General features: G+C 40.7%; 1 protein-coding gene across 1 annotated transcript; it reads right to left on the reverse strand.

Moving 5' to 3' along the window:
* Positions 1 to 4,850: 4,850 nt before the first annotated feature.
* On the reverse strand, positions 4,851 to 22,825 carry nol10 (nucleolar protein 10). Its single transcript, XM_008306941.1, has 21 exons — positions 22,693 to 22,825; positions 22,361 to 22,406; positions 22,178 to 22,276; positions 21,377 to 21,454; positions 21,257 to 21,294; positions 19,873 to 20,009; positions 19,712 to 19,777; positions 19,515 to 19,575; positions 17,938 to 18,023; positions 17,589 to 17,667; positions 16,958 to 17,107; positions 16,672 to 16,738; positions 14,396 to 14,448; positions 11,574 to 11,700; positions 8,797 to 8,876; positions 8,566 to 8,664; positions 7,935 to 8,027; positions 7,505 to 7,681; positions 6,790 to 7,103; positions 6,422 to 6,524; positions 4,851 to 5,443 (listed from the first exon to the last, which is right to left on the reverse strand). The coding sequence occupies exons 1-21, from the start codon at positions 22,756 to 22,758 to the stop codon at positions 5,309 to 5,311; spliced, it is 2,154 nt and encodes a 717-aa protein (XP_008305163.1). The 5' UTR covers positions 22,759 to 22,825; the 3' UTR covers positions 4,851 to 5,308.
* Positions 22,826 to 23,240: the final 415 nt, after the last annotated feature.

The following is a 23,240-nucleotide window of genomic DNA, read 5'->3' on the forward strand; positions in this document are numbered from 1 at the left end:
TTTCCATATTTCAGCTTTTATTAGGTAAAGTAAGTCTATCCGGTGGGGATAAAATAAATAAGTAAATAAATAATAAAATAAAAAACGCGCCACTGAGTCTTTTTAAACTAAATTTTCCCTTGTCCTTTCTCTCTGCATCAGGGTCAAATTTTGGAACAATAAAACTGAGTGTTGAATATGGTTAGCTTAGCATTAAGCATGTCAAACTTTTGTCACAATTATTATGATCTTCAACACTGTTTCAAAAACTAAAACATCCAAAAAAATATGCTACATGTCACTAATTCATAAATATTTATCTACTGCATTTCACTTTTTAGATCATGAATATAGGGTGACAATGGTGATATCAGTCTTTGAGAGTTTAAAAAGTCAGATAGTGATATATAGTCAGATAGATATAACAATTTAAAAGGAAAAAAACCTTTTCGGTAGGTTACCCTTAAACTTAGTATTGAATAAATGTAGTTATCCTGAAATTAAATATTGGCAGATACAGATCATATTTTAAAAATATATATATACAACACACTTTTTGATAAGTTACCCTTAAATCAGCACCCTTAAACTCAAACTGAGCAGATAATGTGACGTTTAAAAATCTACTTTTTTCTGAGGCAGATTACGTAACAGAGGCTAAATGACCTCAAACATGACATTTCTTGGTTAATATTGACATAAGCACTGAGCAGCCACAATATTAAAACTACATACCTAATACTGTGTAGGTTTCCTCTCTTGGCACCAGAACAGCTCTGACCCATGGGGTCTCCATTGAGCTGACTTGTTTTTCCAGCTACCATGTAGGGATGTACGTGGTCTGCCACAGTGTTTAGGTAGCTGCTACACGTCAGCGCAACACCTACATGAATGCAGGACCCAAAGTTTCCAGCAGAACGTTGTCCAAAGCATCAAGCTGCCTCGAGACTTCTTTCTGTAGTGCATGCTGCTGCTTCTCTTCTCCAGGTAAACAATGCTGGATGTCCACATGGTGGAAGAGAAACCATGATTCATTGGATCAGGGACCTTCTTCCATTACTCCATGGTCCAGTTCTGATGCTCATGTTTCCATTGCAGTGGATGGGGGGCATCATGGACATCATGGCAAGATGTGATGCACACATGCTCTGAACAAGATGTCACAGTTTGGGCCTTGTTAAAGACGCTTACATTGCCCATTGTTCCCACTTTCAACACATCAACTTCAAGGACTGACTGTTCACCTCCTTCCTAATATAGCCCACCCACTAAAATGTGCCATTGTAATGAGATAATCAATCATTACTTAACTTTGTCAGTGGTGTTAATGTTGTGGCTGATTACGGTGGATGAGCTGTTTATAGTTAAAATGTCATGGTGACAATAAACCTCCATTGTGCCTTGTATCATCTTTAATCTGACGATAACAAAAAAAGTCACTTTTATTGTTGAAGGCCCTTGTGCCTCCTGGCTACATTTACAAAGTCACAGATCAGAGATAAGACAATATTAAAGACTCCTTCCAGGGAAAATAAAGTCTTTCACTTTGCTGATATCATCATATGGCATTTTTATGTGCTGGAAGCCATATGATGAGTGAAAGATTCAGTCATTGCAATACTTTGAAACAGCAAGCCGGGGGTTTCTGTGCAACAAACCTGAGGGATAAATCCTGTCAGTTTGCAGGTTGGCACTTTTTTCTTTCAGAGGAGACATGGAGAAAAGCCGACGTGTTTTGTTAAGGGTTGCAAAGAGAAAAACTGTAGGCTTTTCTTCAGCATTTGCGGCGTGCTATTAGTTGTTGACAATGTAGTAAAGCCAAACGCACATTGTCTATTATTGTTACGTTACTAATGTTGTAGTAAAATGTATTTCCAACCTGTAGGCACTCTTTGTTTCAGAATCAGTTTTCCATTTGAACATCTTTGTCTGGATTACTCCAATATTACAACTTAGCATTGTGTAGACTACTTTTGCAGTGTTTGAGCAGAGTTGTAGGTGAGCTGGTGTGCTTGAGGTGCAGCGAGTGGAGGAGAAAGAGGTGGAGACTGATTTGCATATTCATAGATCCATGCATACGAGAGGAGGCAAAGGTGGAGAGCTCCATGTAAGCCGGATTACTTTTATGGAAAAATTAGTAGCGTTCTTAGGGGTTCAATCAATGAAGGGAGAGGGACTAAAATCTTAGGTCAATCTCGTGGTCACATTTATCTGGCTCAAGGAGACACCACCTATCAATTTGTCTGTCCAATCATATCTTCAGCGTCTCTGTGTGTGCTGAGGCGGCGACCTAAATTTATTCCACATCACAACTGAAAAGTAAAATCTCACTCCAGTCTTAGTCTGCGCAGTAAAACAGATGATGTCAGTTTTCAGAGTAAGAGCAGTGACTTCATTAGGAATTTCCTAATCCCAAATGTACCAAAAACATCAAATTACCACATTCAATTAAAAGACAGGATTCCAGTAAAGTCATGAGCAACAGAATGAGTTACATCACAAGATTGTTATAATGAAATTAGCCCTTTGACCGTGCAGCTGCCCCACTTGCCCACTTGTTCCTAAAGAGAGAGGGGAGGAGAGCTGTTTAATCTGGCTCTCTGCTGACTCATCATCTCTTCTTCATTCAAGGTTGAGTTGCTCAGAGTTTGTTCGCTCGGCAGCGTGGAGACCAAGGCTCAGGGAAAAAAAAAAAAAAAAAAGTGTTCGTATTTTGACTGGAACATCTTTTGTGCCTTCCTGGGTTGGCCCGAAGCTCGTCAGAAAGGCTGCATCAGCACATTTCACTCCTTTGATCCTTTTGCAGGAAAAAGGCAGAGACTGAGGAGGCTGAAAGCTTTACACTTTGGGTGTCATGGTCCCACTGTTTGCTTTATAAAACAGGATTTAAAAAAAAAAAAAAAAGAGAAAGAAAAGTGGAGCCCTGCAAAGTTATAACACCTTGGCATTCATTGATAATGAAAGTGAAGGCCTCCTTCTGTGAAAATCATGTTTTTTACGTCACTGACATGTCCTTCGTGTGTGATTATACGCTGGTAGACATATCAGACGTGAAATAGGCAGTCGGTGCCATAGCTGAGCATTTCTGCCATGAAGCGGCAGTGTTCCAGTGACTCAGACTTCCAGGGTAACAAGTCTAAAGGACGAGGCTTCCTGTATCATTATCCTTCTTCAGAATACATTTTCAGTTTAAAGAAGTATGTCTGGATTACTCCAGCATTACAACTTGCTATTGTGTAGTGTGCAGTAGTTTTACAGTGTTTTAGTAGAGTCATAGGCGAGCTGGTGTGCTGAGCTGCATTGAGAAGCCAAGAGGTGGAGATGAAGGCAGAAGATAGTCTGTATAAATCTACACATTCTGGAGGAAACAACAGTGTAGAGGTACATCTAAGCCATTTTAAGGCAGGAAATGATTACTATCATGAAAAACACTGAGATGAGTGTGTATTTTGACGGGGTTGAGGGTTTAATCAATGACCGGAGGGAGACGTTAAAAGAAAAGCATCTGTATTTAAAATCTAATCAGTGTTCAAGTGCTTACTAACCCCACAATAGTTGTTTTATTTATTCAAATCCAAACCATAATTTGCCGTTCTGCTATCAGGCTCAGATTGGCACTAATGAGCGTGAGCCGATGTTTTAACACAAGCCTTGATAAATTCCAAATATGCCGCACATTTTTGAAGGTCTCCCATCAGAAGGCCTGCAGGCCTGTGTAATGCTTTAGCTTCAACTCAGTTTGTTTCTTTCTTCTTTGTACCAGATTTGGTTGACCCACTTCCGGTGGCCTAATTGCCAGTTGTCATGGTGAAGCCAAAGCATTGTGAAAGAAAACGGGAACAATTTGCCTGGAACTGTACCAGAGGACATTTTGCTAAATGTTTATTTGCTCGACACAGAAACGGTGTCAGCGGCGTCCCAACACAAAGAAGTGAACTAGGCTGAAGCTTTGTCACCGAACCTCCGTTGCGCATCCTGTGCCGATGACAATCTCAATGTATCTTCCTGTTCACCATGAAAAGCCTTTCTACAGACGCCTTTCTGTTATAAAGATGTTAAACCCTGACCCTGATCTATTGGAGTGACACGATTAAATACGAGTTTGTCCTCATAACAAAGGCAATGTTGAAGATTAAAGGGATAGTGTGATGTCTTGGGAAAAATACACTTATTTACATATACTTACTTCGTAGTCCGCCTTCCGCATCGTCAGCTTAAGGGTTTTAGTTTAGCAAAGACGAGAAACCAATCCTCTTAAGTAGCAACAAAATCCACCAAAAACACCCCTAAAGATAACAAATGAAGACTTTACATGTCATTTGTTTCATCTGAAAAAGAACAAAATATTTTATGTAGGTTCATTTCTATTGCTAAAAAAAAGTGTTGATAGTTTGTGAGGCTCTTCAAGCAAACGTCCAGGGTGAGATATGTGTCCCGAATGCTAATTTACTGGAATTCTCTTGCACGAGGTGATCTCCATGCCGTAGCAAAACCTGATGGATGGATCACAGTAGAAAGGCATGGTGACTCCAAATGAGTTCAAATGAACCTAGGGGCCAGGGTCGGCATGCTGAGGGCTCAATCGGACCTCCCTCACATTTGAAATGGGCCAATGCTGGAGCAGAGGGGGTTCACACCATCGGGGGTTGGGAAGGACACCCAGGGAGTCCTTCTATTTCCAAGAACTGCAGTTGGCGGGGAAAAGAGGGAAAAAAAAAAACCTTGCCTCATTCACATTTCTCTCCTCCTCCCTCTTACGACTGACGCAAGTAGGTAGTAATCTGCTTCAAATGAAGCATGCTAGACTTGGAGTGTGTTTAGATATTTGGTGCCATTTTGGCACTCAGAAATAAAAACAATACAGACAGGCAAACTGTTGTACCAAATATAATATACAGTGATATCAAACAGCATAAAAAATCCAACACATTTCTTTTCATTAATTGAAAGAGGCTCCAGTGAGCAGCTGTTTTAAGAAACTCGACGCCAGAGACAAAGCAGGTCATGTCAAGTCCTTTCAGCTCTCTGTGTCCAGTTCCTCCTGCTAAAATGTACGCAGTCACAGTACATATGGATAAGGGCCCTGCATTATATTCATACAGGCAGCCACACAGGTAATATCTTTCTTTTAATATGCTTTGAATTTGCAAAGCGCAACGAACACGTGGCCCACACCTCCAGGAGCAGGACAGGCTCGTCTGTTCAGCAATGTCCGTCTTCGCCTTCTTCTGCAGTATGTCTGAATACTCTTCTATAGCTGAGAAAACAGCCAGAGCTGAGTTCATGGAAGAAACTATTCGGCTTTCGAGTGAGGACTCTACTGCCCTCGTCAGTGTCGACCTCTTCCTCTGCCGCCCCGGCCTCTCCCGCGGTGGCTGCTCAGGTGTCCGGCCGAGCGCCTCAGCTTCTTCCTCTCCTCGTGGTGATCCCGCTCCGCCTGCTGCTGCTTCCTCTGCTGCTCCGACTGCAGATGACAGAGTTACGTGTGTTATTTAAACTCTGCGCGGTTCGACCACCTGATGACCGACGACTTTGGTTCGACTAACGCTACAGGAATAAAAAATCGTGTTGCGTCGCACACATACGGAGAAGCTTCACAGGAATTCTTCTCTCTAATCTCAGACAAACCCACACTACAAGATTGGAAATACTTACGCATCACACCGTACAGAATGTTATTAAGATTATCATGCCAGTGGCAGCTGTCAGGCACCATGTCACATGATCTCATAGAGAAGCAGATGGAAACAAAACAGAGACTGTGGTACAACAATTTGCTGTAACACTAATAATACACTGCAGTGAGAAAAACCAAAAGCAGAAGGCTGGACGAGGATAGATGAGAAAATGATTTGGAAGATGTGGTCAACACAGCCGGTCTACTCTTTGGCAAGAACCACCGGTGAGATCAGTTTTAATATCTGTAGTTAATGTAAATCTCTAGTTCCAGTATGTTTAGTTCACCTCGAATGGGGCTCCGTTATCGAGGTATGACCGGCTGTCATGAGCCAGGGGGGAGCATGTTTAGGGTTTGTTGCTGCAACTGAACTTTATGTTTTTATTATCTGCTTTCATAGTGATTTGCATCTAATTTAAGTAAAGCTATCAATGTTTTTTTTTTAAATTGCTATTGTCTATTGTTGCATCATCCAGGCCTCGCGGTATGTCATGCTGTTTTGTGGATTTGTATATGAAATGCATATTGACAATTGATTTACCACAAGTGTGTTCAGGAAGCTGTTTTTTGTTTCTTGTGTAAAACATTAAAAACTGCCCCCTTGGCAATAAATATTAAGACCATCTCTGAACATTTTCTGCCCCTTGCACAGCTGGCAACAGTACATGAGGAGTTTTGCATTGGCACGCTACTGCTTTAAATAATGGAGTGATCAGGAAGGTTTACAGGAGCGATAATGGGTGTTGCATTGCATTAGCTCTGTACCTTTTTGAGAGTGAAGGTCAGCTGTTTGCTGCCGACTGCAGTGTCAGCCATGTTGCTGACTCCAGAGTGCTCCTCCATCTTTAGGCGGTCCTCCAGAGAAGCCCTAGACGAACACATGCAATCCTCAGACACAATATAAACAATACATAAAGAGCGCAGTCACATAGTATTAGGACACTGATGTACGTTTGTCACCGCTCTGTAATGTGTTATGCACGGTGGTATATATTATTGAAGTTTTCGAAACTACAACCATGAGGTCTATTTTTACAGATAAGGTGATGCTTTTAACAGCTGCACACCCTGAAGCAATCTGAATAATAGAATTCATCTCGCAGTTCTATTTAATATGTTACCAAAAGACATACTTCTGCAGTTTCTGCTTGCGGGCCATGTCATTAAAACTTCGGAACTCCTCCCCGGCTTTGATCTGATAAAACTGCGGCTGGCTCGTCTTCTTGCTCTCAGCCATGTTTGAGGTTTTCTCTCCTCCGTTCTGTTCCCTCTCCAGCAGGACAGTGTTGCGGTCCGCTTCCTTCCTCTGCTGCCGCTGGCGGTCTCTGTTCTCCTGTCGCAACAACCTCCGCTGCTCCCTCACCTCCTCCACCCAGCTCTTATCGTCGTCTGAGCTCTCCTCCTCGGAACTGGCTCGCCCCTCTGGTTCTTCCTCGTCTTCAGCCGCCTGGACGAAGACATGGTGCAGCAACAGTTATTCATATGCTTTCTGTGCCCTTAGCGCAGGTCTGACCTTTCGTCTTACACAATATCAAAGAAAACGCAGCGTGTGGAAACTGATTGCTTGCCAAGGCCGGTAAACAAAAGAAAAACATATGACCATGTCTGGAGGGATTACGGAGCCGGATGCTAATGTCGCACTTTTTCCAAGATAAAAATCAAGAAAGCCACTATTTAGTTACGCTACTTCCCTCTGGCGTAAACCACTAAAATCCTCTGAAAACTTTAAATAGCTTGAGTTATAGAGTTACACCAAATACTTGCGTAACTGAATTTCTAGAAACTACCGAACATAAGATTCCATTCTGGTGCAGGTGTTGTAACAAAAAACCCAAGCTGAGTGTTTACCTGTTGGGAAGCGGCGGCCTGCTGAGCCAGTAGACGCAGCTTCTTTTTCCGTTTTTGCCCGACCTTGGAGACGATGGGGTTGAGCAGGCGGAACTCCTCGCTCTGCTCATCCACCTGGTAGTCCGGGTTTTCAAACATCACCTTGAAACGGTCGTCTCCCAGGATGCTGGGGAGAGCCTGCGGGTTTGAAAAAGTGGAGATGGTGGAAAGGGTGAGTCTGATTCTAAAAATGCAGTGTTATGTGATATTCCCTTTCCACTTGTCTACAGCTGGTGTAATGGAAAATACATTTTTATATTAATTTCAGTGCCACTACATAAAACATTAATGTGTAGTTGTCAGACAGAACAGAAATCAACGAATAAACACAATATCTTCATCTTTACAGAGCTCAAACATTGGTGGATTTTTTTTAAGCATCTTCTCTTACCTTGCCCTTCTTTTTCCTAGAAGCCAGCTCTGCTTCATCATCACCCTCCTCCATCAGCTTGAGAGCCAGGTCCTTGTTCACCTTGGGCAGCTTCTGTCTCAGTCAGAGCAGATGTGATTACACACACAGGTAGTGGGAAGTATGAACCAATCGGTTTCAAGTGTGAAGTACACAAACTGTACAGAATTAATTTCTGACATAATTAAAAAATGACAAAGTCCCTTCACTTCTAGAGGTAATTAGTGTTTGCACTTCAGAAGCCATTGTGACAGTGGGTGTGTTGTTCAGTACTTTTGTATTTAGCCGTAATCTTAGCCCGCACTAACAATTTTAATCCAGTTTGACAGGTACAACTCTTTACAAATTCTTTAGTGGGACTCATGAATATTAACATCAGGATTGCACCATAACAATGTGACGAATGTAAGAAGGAATATCAGAAAGGATCTTTACATAATCATACTATATAAACAGGATGTATACTGAGCAAGAAAGAGTCAAAAATGTGTGTTTGCCTGATTTTGTCCTTCATAACTTCTCAAGGACTGAGATCTAAGCAGTTTGGCTCTAGAAAGTCACTGCAACTGAAACTGCTATGAAAAGATGAAAAAATGTTGTCAGGCTCTCTTACCTTAACCTGCACTCTCTGGGTTCTGGACTCCTCAATCTTCTGGCGGATCTTATCCTTGCGATACTCCTCGTATGCAAAAGGATTTGCCATGGTTTTGACCTGTGGTGGAACCAAACAGCAAAAACGTTTACAGCAGCGGTTTTGTGTAATAGTATGATAAATCTCGATTTAACAACTCTGACAAATATCTGAGGAACATAAGAAGCTGACACTTAATATATGATACTGTACCTTGTGATAAAGCCTGATGTCCATAAAATAGCCGTGCATGTAGGCTCTCAGGAGAGACGATCCCACCAGGTGAGACAAACCTGGCATGGAAAAGGAAAACAAACAATTACAAACAATAAATATACACTGAAAAAATAATGATATATCTGTGAGGATAAAATAAACTATGGGCAGAATTATGCTAAGATTGTTTGGCCGAGTCAGAAATATCGGTTGACAGTAAAACACTGAAACATTGTTCTTACTACTTAACGGAATGAATAAATTTGGTGTCTCTATTTCTGTTGCCTCGAGGATAAATGATGTTGCTGATCCCTTCAGTTTTAATGTAGTAATTCAAAGATTGGATTTGGTTCCCATTCGGTGAAATCATTCAGTTGTTACAACACTGACTGGCACAACTTATTCCGCACAATCTTGGTTTCCAGAGGCTGAATCCTCATGGCTTTGTTGATCCTCTGTCTTTTTGCTGCCCCTTTGAGGGAGTCAGATGATCCTGTTCTGTGCTGTTTTGCCCAGGTAGACTTGCCATAGTTTGTTTCCAAGGAAGGAAGCCTGGAAGCAAGCCCTTGTTTTTTCTCACTGTTTATTCCCTTTTTTTTTCTCTGCTGATGCACATATGTCTGTGTGTACTGTTAAGACTCTGTGTTGATGTTCTGTACCAGTTCATAGTATGAATGTAAAACTTGAAACGATGCTAACACGTTAGCCCGTCTAAGGGATTTTCAATGTTATGTTAGCATTAAGATAATCACTAATAATCAGTCATCAGTATTCAGTTAAGTTTGTTTGTTTATTTCTGCTGTGTCTAATGATTAGTTATGTAAAAGAAAGAAAAGTGTAATATTTATATTCTGTTTTTTGTATTGCATTTTCACAGTGCTTCTGACAGTAAACATCTCAAACATACTGCTGACACCTGGATGTTTATTGATGAACCTGTTTAGCTATCTGCTAAGCTAGAACTCAGCTCTACGTCCTAGCAAGGGCAGAATCGTCTTTTCCCCTGGCTTCACCATGAGGAGGCTATTTGTGGTTTAGGATCTTAGTTACTGGACTGTTTGCCTCGACATCTATTTACTGCGTCCATGTTCCTTTTGGGATGAATTGCAGTAACTTCTGGCAATTCTTTCACTCGCATCATCATGAGCTGTCAAACATTTTTCTGCAGCTATCAAGGTTCCCCTCGACGTTCGTATTTGGTGCTCATTAGCAAATCTTAAATTAAGAAAGTAAACATGGAGAACATATCTGCCAAACATCAACATGATAATAGTCATTTTTAACTTGTTAGCATGCTAACATTTAGCTCAAAGCATCGCTGTACCCAAGTACAGTTTCACAAAGCTGCTAGCATGGAATGTAGACAGTTTATTTTAATGAGAAAAGTGTTGTTTTAAAGAAAAAATATACTTTATTAGATTTAAGTCAGAAACATAGATGCAAGAAAGCTTTAATGTGTGTCATTCAAAATAGAAATGATTTGAATAAACCCAAACAGTAGCTATATATTGCCACATCTTAGGTATATATCATATAGATCTAGCTTCCTATCTCGCAAACATCTTTGGATGTAATGGGTTACTGGTTGTTTTAAATCTTCTTCTGTGGATGTTACAGTGTTTCAGTTATTACTCTCTCTCCTAGTCTGAATTTTGATGAAGATGTTTGATTGATTGGCTTAAAGCACATTGGTTACTAAATTTTTTAGGCATGTCTTTTGCACATAAGCAACATACAGGGTATTGCACAATATAGGTAGTTTCGTATGGAATTTACATTACATTATATTCCTCCTTTTGTCTGCAGGTTGAGGCAGATTGCTTGCACTCCCTGAACCTGATTTTGCCTGAGGTTTCTTCCCCTTAAACACATGGCTTTTTGGTTGCCAAGAGGTTGCTTAAAGGGAATCATTAGACGCGTTGGCTTTCTCTCTGTACTATAAAACTCTAAAGTCTTGACCTCAGTGTGTGAAGTGCTGGGATGACTTATGTTGTGAATTGGCGCTATCTAAATAGAATTGCTAATGAAAACGGGGGGGTGCCATTCCATCACGACTGTGTGAATTTGTGAGTCGTACTGAATCGCCACCTTGACGTTACTTACTCCCGAGCATGAAAGGCAGCAGCCGCCCGCATGGGCTGGGCTGATTGCTAGAAAATATATCTGACATGTTAAAGCCTGAAAGTATGTGAGCGCATGTAGCTAGACATGCAAAGTATGTACAATAAGCTGCTCTTCCCAGGAACGTCCACCAGCGTATGTACTCAGTCCACCCAGGCTGCCTCGCGGTTACATAACAGGGCCACATTACGCGGCTCCTGTAAATCAACACTGCTGCTCCCCTGCCTGCCCCCTTCTCTGCTTTTATTTCACATCAGCCAACCACCTTTCTGCTTCTTGTCATTTGATCTCTTTACTGCTGAGCCTGCATTCCAGTGTTCATTCAACCCATCCACAGTCCACTCCCTCGGCCCTCCTTGCTCCCTCCCCCGCACGCCACTTTTCTTACCTAAAGCCTCTCAATCATTCCCGAGGCCTCTACTTAGATAGTCTAGCCAGTGAACTAACCCCCAAGGCTCTGATTCATAGTTCTGGGTTTAACTTCCAGGGTTAAACTCTCTCTTTGTATAGCGATACCTCTTGCTCTATAACTAAAAGAGTCGATGCACAAATTGCACGTTTGCTTTGGGGAAACCTTGGCTGTACGACTTTGAGGTGATTTATTCCACGTGCTGTGAAGTTTGTGAGGTGAAAGGAAGGCAGCGAGGTCTCACCCAGATTTTCCAGGTCCTTCCGGGTGACAAACTTATAGTCATCGTACACCGTGCTCTCTGGGCTCTCCTCCAGCTCCTCCGTTAGATTGTCAAGGAAGGAGCACCAGCGAGGAGCAGGGCCCAGTGCCTAAACACACACACACACACACACACACACACACATATATACTTGGTTCAGATTTAGATTGTTGAGTAAGTACGAAACTTGCCATGTATTTGTTGAAACAAAAATAGACCAACTGTCCCGGGTCGTGTTTCCATTCCAGTTAGAAATGAATGACACATCATCTTTTTCAAAGAATCATGGAATTGTGCTGACACGTAACCCGACACTGATGATACAGAGAAAACCCGAGAGCAGCTGAAGTCTTCATCAATCAATCATTTTCACAGTGAAAATCACATATTCAATATGCTTACAACAATAAAAACAACATTATTTCTGTTCTGCGTGCTTGAAATTCTTAATTCTTATTATTGACAATATGTATAAAAAAAGGAATTTCAGATTTATGGCAGCAAACTGCAGTTCTGAGGGGTCATGACATGATTAATAATTTAGGCTAAAGCAGCATAATACTGCTACATACAACTATGTATCCGTACATCTTTTCTAATCTTTGCATTTAAATTTTAAATTACTTACTGTGAAAGGTTATTTCTGTTTGGAAAGTTGGTACGACAGAAAGATAGGTTAGACCCTAATTTATGTGACACACCTGCCAGTTTTATACACTAGTTAATTATCTCATTAATCAAAGTTATGCAGCACTATTTGCACCAACATTTGCCCATTTAACATTTTTACTTCTCTGACCTCTTGTGGAGTAACGATGACGGAGGAATTATAGTCATTGTCTTTTCAAATATGGTTATTTAATTCATGTCTCAAAAGGTGGACTTTTTGTCATTGTTTTCAAGAAAACAACTATTGCTTATGAGCACGTTTACAAACCAAGTCAATAACTCCTTGCAGCTTCCATGAGGATGACCTGGTTTTCTGGGCTCTCAGACCTTTGCTGCATTTAATTCCTCTGCGTGCTTTCCACATATTTTCTGTCTGTCTCTGCTGCGCTATCATTAATTAACAATAATACACCTTATCTCAGGTCTTTAGGAACCATCTGTCTTTAATCACGGCCACTTCTCCCTGTCTGTGACTCTCGCAGGACGGGACGCACCGTTAAAATATTTTATTGAAGGGTCACAGTGTAAATGTTTCTTTTAATCCCACCATAAATATTACTCCTTTTATATGTTACACAAACTGAATTTCAGTCTGTCAGCCACTTTTTTTTTTCCTGCTGTTAATGGAAACTCACTCCAGCTTTTATTTTAACCTTCTTAATGAAGGGGAAATGCCCCAAAATACATCCATGCAAAGTTGCTGTAATTGTTGCTCCTCTGCATACTGGCTGTGAAGCAAGTCCTGCATAGAGCGACTACACGATAAGAAATAGGGAACAAAATCCACAAACCTCCTTCTGGGCAGCTATATATCTATATGTATTAGTCTTCCTAATTGAAGTTAAAACTGCCCTTTTCTGGATCACTGCTAGTGTTCGCACAGCTCTCAAGCCTGTCTGCTGCTGATGCTTGTGGTTGAAATCTATTACCATTATTTAAATCGGTACAACACAAACACCAAAAAATACGGTAATCAACTTTTAAGCCAGTACCAGTCCCCCCTAAAAGGCTTTCACTTCCCAGTCTTACATAACGCTTGCGGTTAAAATGTACATCTCTACCATTATCACATAATCCTCATTGGCATCTATAGGGTGGAATCACTGCAGAGCTGACAAAGCCTCTGGCAGGAACACACGAGAAGCCAAGAGCTAATTATACACAGAAAACCGGTGCAGAAACATAAATGGCAGGTTGTTCAAATACATCACAAGTTGCTCTCAGGGCAGAAAGAGGAAAGGACAAGACCAGCAAGTGCAGTCTGAACTCACTTCAGAACGACACCAAAGCTGCATTTCTCAGGAAATTATTATTATTATTTGTGATGTTGTGCCTTACAGTGACGCAGACACATAAAACTGACATCTTTTAAGAACTAATAAAGCAATCTTAAAATCTTTCTATTTCTTACATTTTTAGATCAACAGATATCAACTCAAAATAATATTTCATGTAAAAAGGAAATGTCAGACTCCCTCTATGTCATGATAGAACATGTTCATTGAAATGGAATAAACCTGAGCTTACAACAGACAGCAGTGGAACAAATCCACTGATTCACCCAATGTTGGCTCTTTGTGCAATAATCAATAATGTATTTATCAATTCATCTGCCAATGTCTAGTAAAGTGATGTATTCACCTGTCCTTTTCCCTCTAATGTAGGACAGCAGGCCCAAAGTTTACCACATCCAACTCTATCATTTCTGGAATGAACCCATTTACACAAAGCAAAGTCTAGTTTACTGTACACACACACGTTCTCTGGAATAACAGTCAGATCACACTGAGTCACAGAGCAGACTGTTGATGACAACAAGCTTTCTCCAGCTTTACTCATTATGCAGCGGCCTTGTGAGCATCAGAGAGAAAACAAACGGCCCACACACACTTCTTCATTGCTCCCACACACACGTCCTTAAACAGTCACCTGGATACTGACACTTGTATACACAGCTGTGTGCACATGTAGATGCTGCAATTATCCTTTACTGCTCTGTCAAACCCGTGACCCCAGCGAGGATTAAGCGGTGTATAGATAATGGATGGATGGATGCACTGTCAAGTCTCTGTCAGATACGTGCCTGTCAGCCCAGCACCTGATGAGCAGTATGCAAATGTGATGTAAATACTCACTGGGATGTAGAATGTGTTCATCTTGGGATCTTCGTTGGCAGTGAAGAGCATACCTGTGAATGAGACACGAGACAAAGTAATGTGAGGACAGAAGCAGGGCAGTTATTGAAAGACCTTTTCTGTGTGGAGCAAAGGGAGACTTGCCCTTTAAACAATCTTCAATAAAAATCTCAGGGAGAATTTATTACCGCCACAGATGGCAGTTCTACGACATGTCCCATCCCATCCTCTTAGCAGGAGGCAATGGCATTAAACGTTTAAAGTAGCTTATATCAAATATCAGTGATGGCTCTATACATTCATTCATTTAGATAGGAGCCTGTTCTTGCTTGCCTGAAATAACTGCCCAGGGGCGTTATAGGATGGCTGCAGAGTGACAAGATTTGCCTGCAAGGACTTTAACTCCAGTCTTACATATCTGAAGGTATGGCAGCAACTTTTACTATCTATATTGGTTATGTTCTGCAGATGCCCATAATTAAGTTCTCCCGAGTTAAAAGAACCATTTCAGATAGCCACAATGCTATTCTTCCAGGACAAAGAAATACCGTTCATGTGTCATGATATCTACCATGCAGCTGCAGACATCTGCAGTCTACGGCTGAAAATGATGAGCTGGGATCACAGTTTCAGATATCTACAGTCTAATCGGAATTCTTCTTCAACACATCTTCACTTCCACTCAAGTCAAGATATCTCCACTGTCTTTTTAAGATATCTTCGATTAAGTCTGAACTCGTCAGACTGACACTGTACAGAATTTAAACTCCAACCAGGACTAGTTTAAGTGCAATTACAGGCATCCTGAATTCGACTTCTGACTAGGAGAAATGACACTGCAGATATCTGGAGTTACATCACAGGATATGGCGAGTGACAGGAAACTTGCTTTTCAACATATTTTGGCACTTCAACCGTAATTGTACATGACAAGCCGTTTCACCGCAATGTCAGAGCTGCCTGAGGCTAAAGTTCTAGTAGATTTTTTTTTACCACAGCTCTTCAATGAAGAAAGCTCTCGTTCTCCTTGCTAAAAGGCTCTTTCTATTTTAAGGCATTTTGCAGCAATCTTATCAACCACCATTCCTTCGACTGACACTGTGCCACCAATATTCACAGATGATGACGATTTAGATTTCTGCTACTACTATTCTGACAAGTCCAAACTGAATTACAGAAATCTCTAGCTGCTGCTTTGACTGGTATGAATGACGACAGACATCTGGATTAAAACAAATTCAACTTGTCAAAAATGATGTTGATGCCAGTAATTGTAATTCTGGTTCATCAAACTCAGATATTAAATGTTAAAGCAGCTTTCCATACTGAGGGTCCACTTGCACGCCTAAAATGATACTGGTACGTGAAACAACGTTTGAAAATGTCACATCTAAAAGCAGAATCAGTTTCTGCCCCCAATATTGAGAAGTGAGATTAAAAAGCTGTTGTGTTTAAAAGCAGTAAGGCCAAAAGCATATAAAGAAAGTCCCTTTAAGTCACTGCTCTGTAACAGTTTTAGGGCTGAAACCTCAATTTAAAAAAAAAGCCTTGAAAAAGTCACTCAAAACCACATGATTTCAACAGTGACTTCTATGTTCACCGTAGGTTTGCTCTTGTAATGACAGACAAGTCAAACTGTGTGTGTACAGTGCAGGAAGTTGGCGCCACCCAGAGGTGGAAAATGAAGAAGCACTTGTTTCAGAAGACCAATTTAACATCGACAAATCACTTCCATTCATATTTACAGGCTAATTTAGGGATGCATCCAAACATTTAAGCTGTTATTTTTGTTTCAATGCACTTTCTAGTTGTGCGGTGCTATTTATGTAGACAGTACAGTGGAGGTGTAGTAGATGTAGAGAGTAAATGTTCTGCTGCTGTGATGCTTTAACTTCCTCTGGGGCGGCTGTGGCTCAGGTGGTAAAGTGAGTCGGTCAGTGATTGGAAGGTCGGCGGTTTGATTCCGCCCTGTAACCTGGTCGTTGTGTCCTTGGGTAAGACACTTCACCCACCTTGTGTGTGAATGTGTTTGAATGGATTGTTTGAGGTGGTGGTCGGAGGGGCTGTAGGTGCAAAATGGCAGCCACGCCTCTGTCTGTCAGTGTGCCCCAGGGCAGCTGTGGCTACAATCGTAGCTACCACCACTGGAATGAATGTGTGTGAATAAATAACTGACAGTGTAAAGCGACTTTGAGTGTCTAGAAAAACGCTATATAAATCTGATCAATTATTGTTGTTATTATTGAACTTTCTTCCTTCCCTGTTTTTCTTCTCACCTGAATTAGGGTAGATGCAAACGTCGTTGATGTTGGCCTGAGGCTGTATGGAGGAGAACAACTTGCCCTGTGGTGAAGACACAACAGAGATAACTGGGATTGGAAAGACTTCTTGACTTCCACACAATGAAAATGCACAGACTTTAAACAACCTTCTATTTTATAAAAGCTGAATTAAGACTGATCAAAGCTGCTAATATGTAGACATGAAATCAATCCTTGCAACAATAGCATTCACACGGAGCGCATAATAGACAGGTCAGGCCCTCTAATGGCTATTACTTACAGTGTCTTTGTTCCAGATCTTTATTATCTTGGAGTCAGCAGAAACAACCAGGTCCAGCTGATCGTGGAAGTTGAGAGACTTGATTGGCAGGTTGTAGAAGTGGTCTTTAACCAGCAGCGGTTGGTTGGAGCGCATGTCGTAAAGCAGCACCTTTAAGAAAAACCCAAAGGGGGGAAGACATTTTTTAAATTTTCAGAATTCTGTAAGAAGTAGGCTTCCAAATACCAAGACAGAAACCGTTTGAATGTCTTTGTGATGAACTGAAAGCCAACATATTACGAGTGAAAACTGAACTTGTTTTGGGAAAAGTCTAACTTCTAGAGAATCATGTATGACAAGAGCCACTTCACTGTGAGTTGACCAGACACAGGAAGAAGAGATGGAATTTCACTCCACGTGGGCAGCTCAGAGTTTACAACAACAACAACAAACAGAAAGGAAGTGAAGAATGCAAGGATGGAGCGGTGTCAGGGAGGTTTCTGACCACCGTGTGACAGCTGAAAAAAGTGATGCAGACAGTCGCTGTGAAAATACTCATGCTGTGTCAACCTTTCTTAAATTAGCAGGAAGCACAGTGGATGAAGTGGAACACTTCCACAGTGTCTCTACAAGTGAAGGAGTCTGGGCCCACCTGTCCTGTGCTGGTGCCTACAGCCATGCTCAGGGAGCCGTTAAACTTCAGCGCGCTGATGGAGGGCAAACCTTGAACTCTGTCAACAAACACACAATCAGAATATGAACTTGTCAACACACTGACGGTGTAAAAGGCACAGACAAGAAAAAGGCCATAATCACTGTAGCTCTTTTGTAACAGCATACTAAAATAAATGAGATAAAAGTTGGATATTTCTAAAGCATCATGACACACAGCTTGCAGCTTGTTTTTCACACAGCACAGATACAGGCTGCTTGCATGTGCTTTGTCAGGCTGAGACGAGCTGAAATCTTTGAACATCTCAGCCTTACAGTTTGTTACTTACTCTGTTCCTTCACTGAGGCTGCTCAGGGCGCAGTCCAACAGGCCCACTCGGTTCCGGACACGAGGGTCCCAGCATTCGACCCTCCCCTGGTGACCGAACGAGAAAAAGGTCAGATAGTCGGACAAATGCAAGTTTGAGTCATAATAATTAACTGGGACAATATTAAAACCAATAAAAAGCTGTAGTAAGCTACTTTTTCGTGTGGGCGGCACTAAATGTAAGTGAGATTTTGAAAAGCTTCAACTTTAGCTCCTAAAATCATGTGAATATTTATTTTCTTCAGCCCAGCTGGCGTGTGATGTTTTATACCAAACAATATCAAAAAAGATGAGAGAAGAGAAAATCAAATAACGGAAGAATTTAAAGTGAAAAAATCCTGAAATATTTTCTGCATTAATATAAAAACACAAAATGTGGAGCTAACTTTTAGCCCCCGGACTACGTAACATCACTGCGTCATCACTCTGTTAAAGTGACAGCTCATTCAGACAGACGTCACTTTTACGTTAACGTTCCTCACAGTTTCATTCATTCAAACTCACCACAGTAAGAGAGAAAACCACAATATTTGTCATTCATGTGAGATTGGATAGTAGGTGTTTATATTAAACTGAAAATTCTTGGTCAGCTACTACTTAACAAAAATAAACAACCCAACAGTAAACCTCAACCTGAGCCCAGCCACTATTTAACAAATGATTTAACTGCAGCTGATCAACTGTTGTGTGCCAGCTCATCTGTCTGAGGTGGAGAAAGGTTCACAGTGCAACCTGCTGTTACATCCGGATCAATCCTGTCTTTATGTTGGTGATAATTTATAACAAGTAATCAATGATGTTGCTGCTGTTGTTGTGCTATATGTGTAAATGTGTGCAGCTCTTTGGGGGATGCTCATATGGATCCTGCTGCTGTCTGGTGCTGCAAGTACTGAATAAACTCCTACAAATAGCTGGTAGCAACAAATTAAAAATGAGCTCCCATTAACATTGTATTGGTAAATCTCATTAATCTGACCATTCTAAAGTTTAATTTTTATTGACATTTCAGTCTGTAGTAGATGTGAAATTGTAGAGCAAAGTAAATGAGGAAGTTTTTTTATTTTTTTTAATTGACACTCTTTGCTCTCTGTAATGTATATGAACCAATATTGATGGTGAAAAGATTTCTCCAACTCGTTAATCCTTTACTGCCTCAGAATACAGTTCAGACTTGTGCCATGTTGGAGGTGATACAGAAATGTTACAACATGGTCAGATTGCCATCAGCACTTTTACAGTAAAGCTACCAGGGTGCTCATTCAGATCAGACATGAAGCTGACATGTTAAGATGCCATCAGAATAATGGAAAGGAGTTCATGTTTCATACTGCCCTGCTTAAAGAACTGTGTCTTCAAAGCTGGCGACTTCCTACTGAACACAGCTAATGAAATGTCTCAATTTACGCCCATGTGAAGCAAAGAGAATTAGTTGTGCACAATACAAAAATAACTAGTCATTTTTAACCTAATGTAGCAAGTAACGGCCTCACACACAGTCACTGCTGCCTCATTTCACACACAGCCTGTGATGACACTTACCTCAGAGGTTCCTGTGGCAAATAAATGATGGACGGGGTTGATGTCGCACACATTGTTTTCTCTGGTAAGAAAATCAAGAAAAAGAGGATTCAGGGACATCAGCTGGGATCATTTAATATGAGATTGCACCAAATTCTTAAAGTATCAATGCACTTAAAAGCTGCCAACAGCGAAGGAAAACACTTTGCTCGACTTACACGGCATCAGTCTGAAGTGAGTTGAGGAAGCGCCCTTGTTCCAGGTTCAGTCTGAACACCTCTGAACTGAAAGTACAAAAAATAAACAATGTCAGCGGTGTGGCTCAACCAGCTTACTAAAAACACAGGTCTCAGTATATAATGTTTAATCATATTCTCACCTCGTCCCTACAAAATACAGGTCACAGGAGGGATAGTGATAAGAAAAGTCCCGTCCAAACTTTGGAATACGTGTCTTGTAGTAGTGTCCGTGTTGGGAGTGGAACTCCACGTAGCGGTTGCATTGTAGAAACACCAACTGCACACACACAGACACACAAAACAAGTTGTGAATTTAAATTTACACTGCGATAATTTCAGGGAGTTTGGTTTGACATACAATTTAACTTCATTATCTTTCCAAAGTGAAACCAACCTACTGAACTATTTATCAAGATACTACAAAGTCTACCCAACGTTTTCCAAAACACCCAATAGAATATGTAGTGAAGAGAACTTTTACCACCATTTAAGCTATATAATGTCTTTAAAAAGATGTTTTCCACATTTTTACAACACTCAAAACTATGAACAAACATATATGGAATTTTGTAGTAAACTAAAAAAGTATACATCATATTTCAGTTTTGTCAAATGAATCACTGTTGCTCCTATTGGTAATATGTCAACCAGCATCATGGGGTCATCACCTGGAATGATTTTCAGTTAACAGGTGATCTAAATGAGATCAGTGTTTGACATAGATTGATTTATTTGTGGCGCTGTGGCACAATATCAACATCATCCACCACATATTGATTTTCTATTTTGTTACTGGTAAAAATAGTAATATCTTATTTGAATGTAGAGCTTCACCCTGCTCTCACACTGTCTCCTTCCCAAGATGCTTTGGGAATAGTTCCTCCTCTCTGTGAACACTGACTCAAAACATGACCACGCTCAGGAAGAAGGTCGTTTGTTGGCAGAGTTTTCAGAGACCAAACTCTTCAAATAAGTTATTAGCTAGAACTGAAGAAGCCTCGCTATTAAGGATAGCCGTTAGTAGAATACAGCTGGGTGGTGGAGGTTAGCACACTGTTCAGAGCTTCTAGTCAATATCAACAACTCGTGCAGTGGATAATGTTAATGTTAATTTACACTGAACGTTTGCTTCCTCCGTCTGGATGAATATTGAAAAATATTTCCAAAGGCTCAAAAGAGCCTGTCCTAAGGAGGAGTAAAAGCAGCCTGCACCATTTGTTTCTCAGAGATCTAACACAAAGCAAAGCAATGGAGCTGCATGTATAGTTCAGTCACTTATTTGTCCTGAAGTATTTACCAATAAGAGACTTGAAGTGAAGCACCTTATATAGTGTTGCTTAATAATTAATTTCAGAAAGCATGACATGCCATTGCTATTTAGTTTCTTCGACGGATGACATGACAATACACTTATAAACAATAATCCTAATAAACCAAATGCAGCTAATGAATGCAAACATAATGCCACAGATGTCAAATTACACTATTCTAGCAGCATGGACAAAGTGCTGAAAAAAGTCTTACCTTAGAGTAGTCATCAGACAGAACATCAAAGGCCACAACTGGGAGAGAGAGAAAAATAATAATCAGAATTAATCAAGTACATGAAGGCAGATTAACAACTGGGTGTATATTTCATTTTACCATCAGAATCCAGACAGCGCTCAAACTTCAGGGACAGCTGATAGGTGTCGTAACAGCGAATCCTGGGTTTGTACGTTCCTGAAAAAGATGAAATCAAAACCTGAATATTCATGAAGTGTAATGCACAACTTAGATAGGAGACTTTGTAAGATTTAACCATTCATTTCAGAATGACATGCAATTGTGTTTGGCGATGACTCTGCTTAAGTGATGCTCTGGAACAATCTGAGCAGGAATGACACAGTCCCTGAGATCACAAACCCACCAGCTGAGCCTGAGATTCACAATGTTCAATGAACACAGTATGCACACTAAAACGAGGAGACCAACTTAAACTGTGCTGACTTTACAAAATCCACTTTATATAGTTTTAAGCTAAAATTATGAATCATCTGTGTTCAGTCCCACAAAATATGAGAAACAACCATTCCCTTTATTCTTTCTTCCACTACAGATTAGAAAGTGTGTCTCTGAGCTCCCAGCTGCTCCTCGTCTTCTTTCTCTCTGGCACTGACTGAATAGAGGAGATACAGAGGTGTGCTGCAGCCCTTTTTGTAAAATTGTAAGAGTTATGATATTGAACCTTTAGAAAAGAGGAGGAGGGGGTGATTTGTGGATGTGTAGAGGCTGGTGTAGCAGCGATGTGGTGAGTGTGGAGCAGACAGAATGAATGAACGCAGCCTTGGTTTTAACCAGTTAAGTGGGTGAGCTGGACTTTAGTGAATGATTGGACAGAAAAGGGCCTTGTGACACCCTAACTGTGCCTGTCTGAGCTAACGCAAGAGTTCCATGTCGTGTTACCTGCTGCCAGGACGAACTGACCATCCCTGGACACTTTGATGGAGGTGCACACTGTGGGCATCTCAAAGTCCTGGATGAGCTCAATCCTGCGCTGGATGTCTGGAAAATAAGAACAGAAAGTCAGAACAACGACAAACACGATGGAGAAAATTAAGCAGGCTGAATCTTTAGCTGACAACTCACCGACATCACTCTTTTGTAGCTGCCTTTTCTTCCGATCAGACAGCCACTGCAGAAACAAGACAGAGCTGATTAGGATTTGCTATAATGAAGGCTGAAATGAGAAGTCCTAACTGATGTTCCACAACATCGCTAAGTTTCTTTTTAACATTCAGCAACACACCACCCTGATGCAACCGTTAATTAAAGTACATCTGGCATAGTCATTTCCTTAATATGCACTATTAGAGACACTCTTCTCACTGCTAACTGTGTTAGCTTGCTAGCTAGACTCAATGTAAGCAGTGGGTTTACATGTTAAGAAATAAACCGACGCTTCAGGAGGAACGCGTTACCTCTGGAAGAGACTTTCCGTGGCTCAAATTATAAATCTTCACATCGTTCACACTGGATATCTGCATTGTTGACAGTCAACGGGACTCTGGTCACACATAACACAGCAGCTACACACCGGTGGACTCAATCCACGTTGTTTCAGCGGAGCAAAAACAGGAAGTAGAGGTGGGTTTTGGGAAATAGGTCCGAGTAGAAACCAAACTGGCGGCACATAGTTCCTACCATCTCCTCCGTTCTGGGTTGAAGTGTTCAAAGTAAATATAATATAATATAATATAATATAATATAATATAATATAATATAATATAATATAATATAATATAATATAATATAATAGTAAGTCACATCAGCAGCACCTCTTAACATAAAATCAGCTAGTTTGCATTTAATAAAGATAATGATGCATTTTTATTTTTTGTTAGATATTACATTATTGGATTAGACAGTGGTTCATATTTGCTCTGACATCGGGGCTTTTCTCTCACAAATCCTACACTCTCTCATATTACAAATAGATATTTTTTCTTTTTTTAAAAATAAACAAATA

Source organism: Stegastes partitus, unplaced genomic scaffold (assembly GCF_000690725.1).
Source record: "Stegastes partitus isolate 25-593 unplaced genomic scaffold, Stegastes_partitus-1.0.2 Scaffold50, whole genome shotgun sequence".
NCBI classification, from domain to species: Eukaryota; Metazoa; Chordata; class Actinopteri; family Pomacentridae; genus Stegastes; species Stegastes partitus.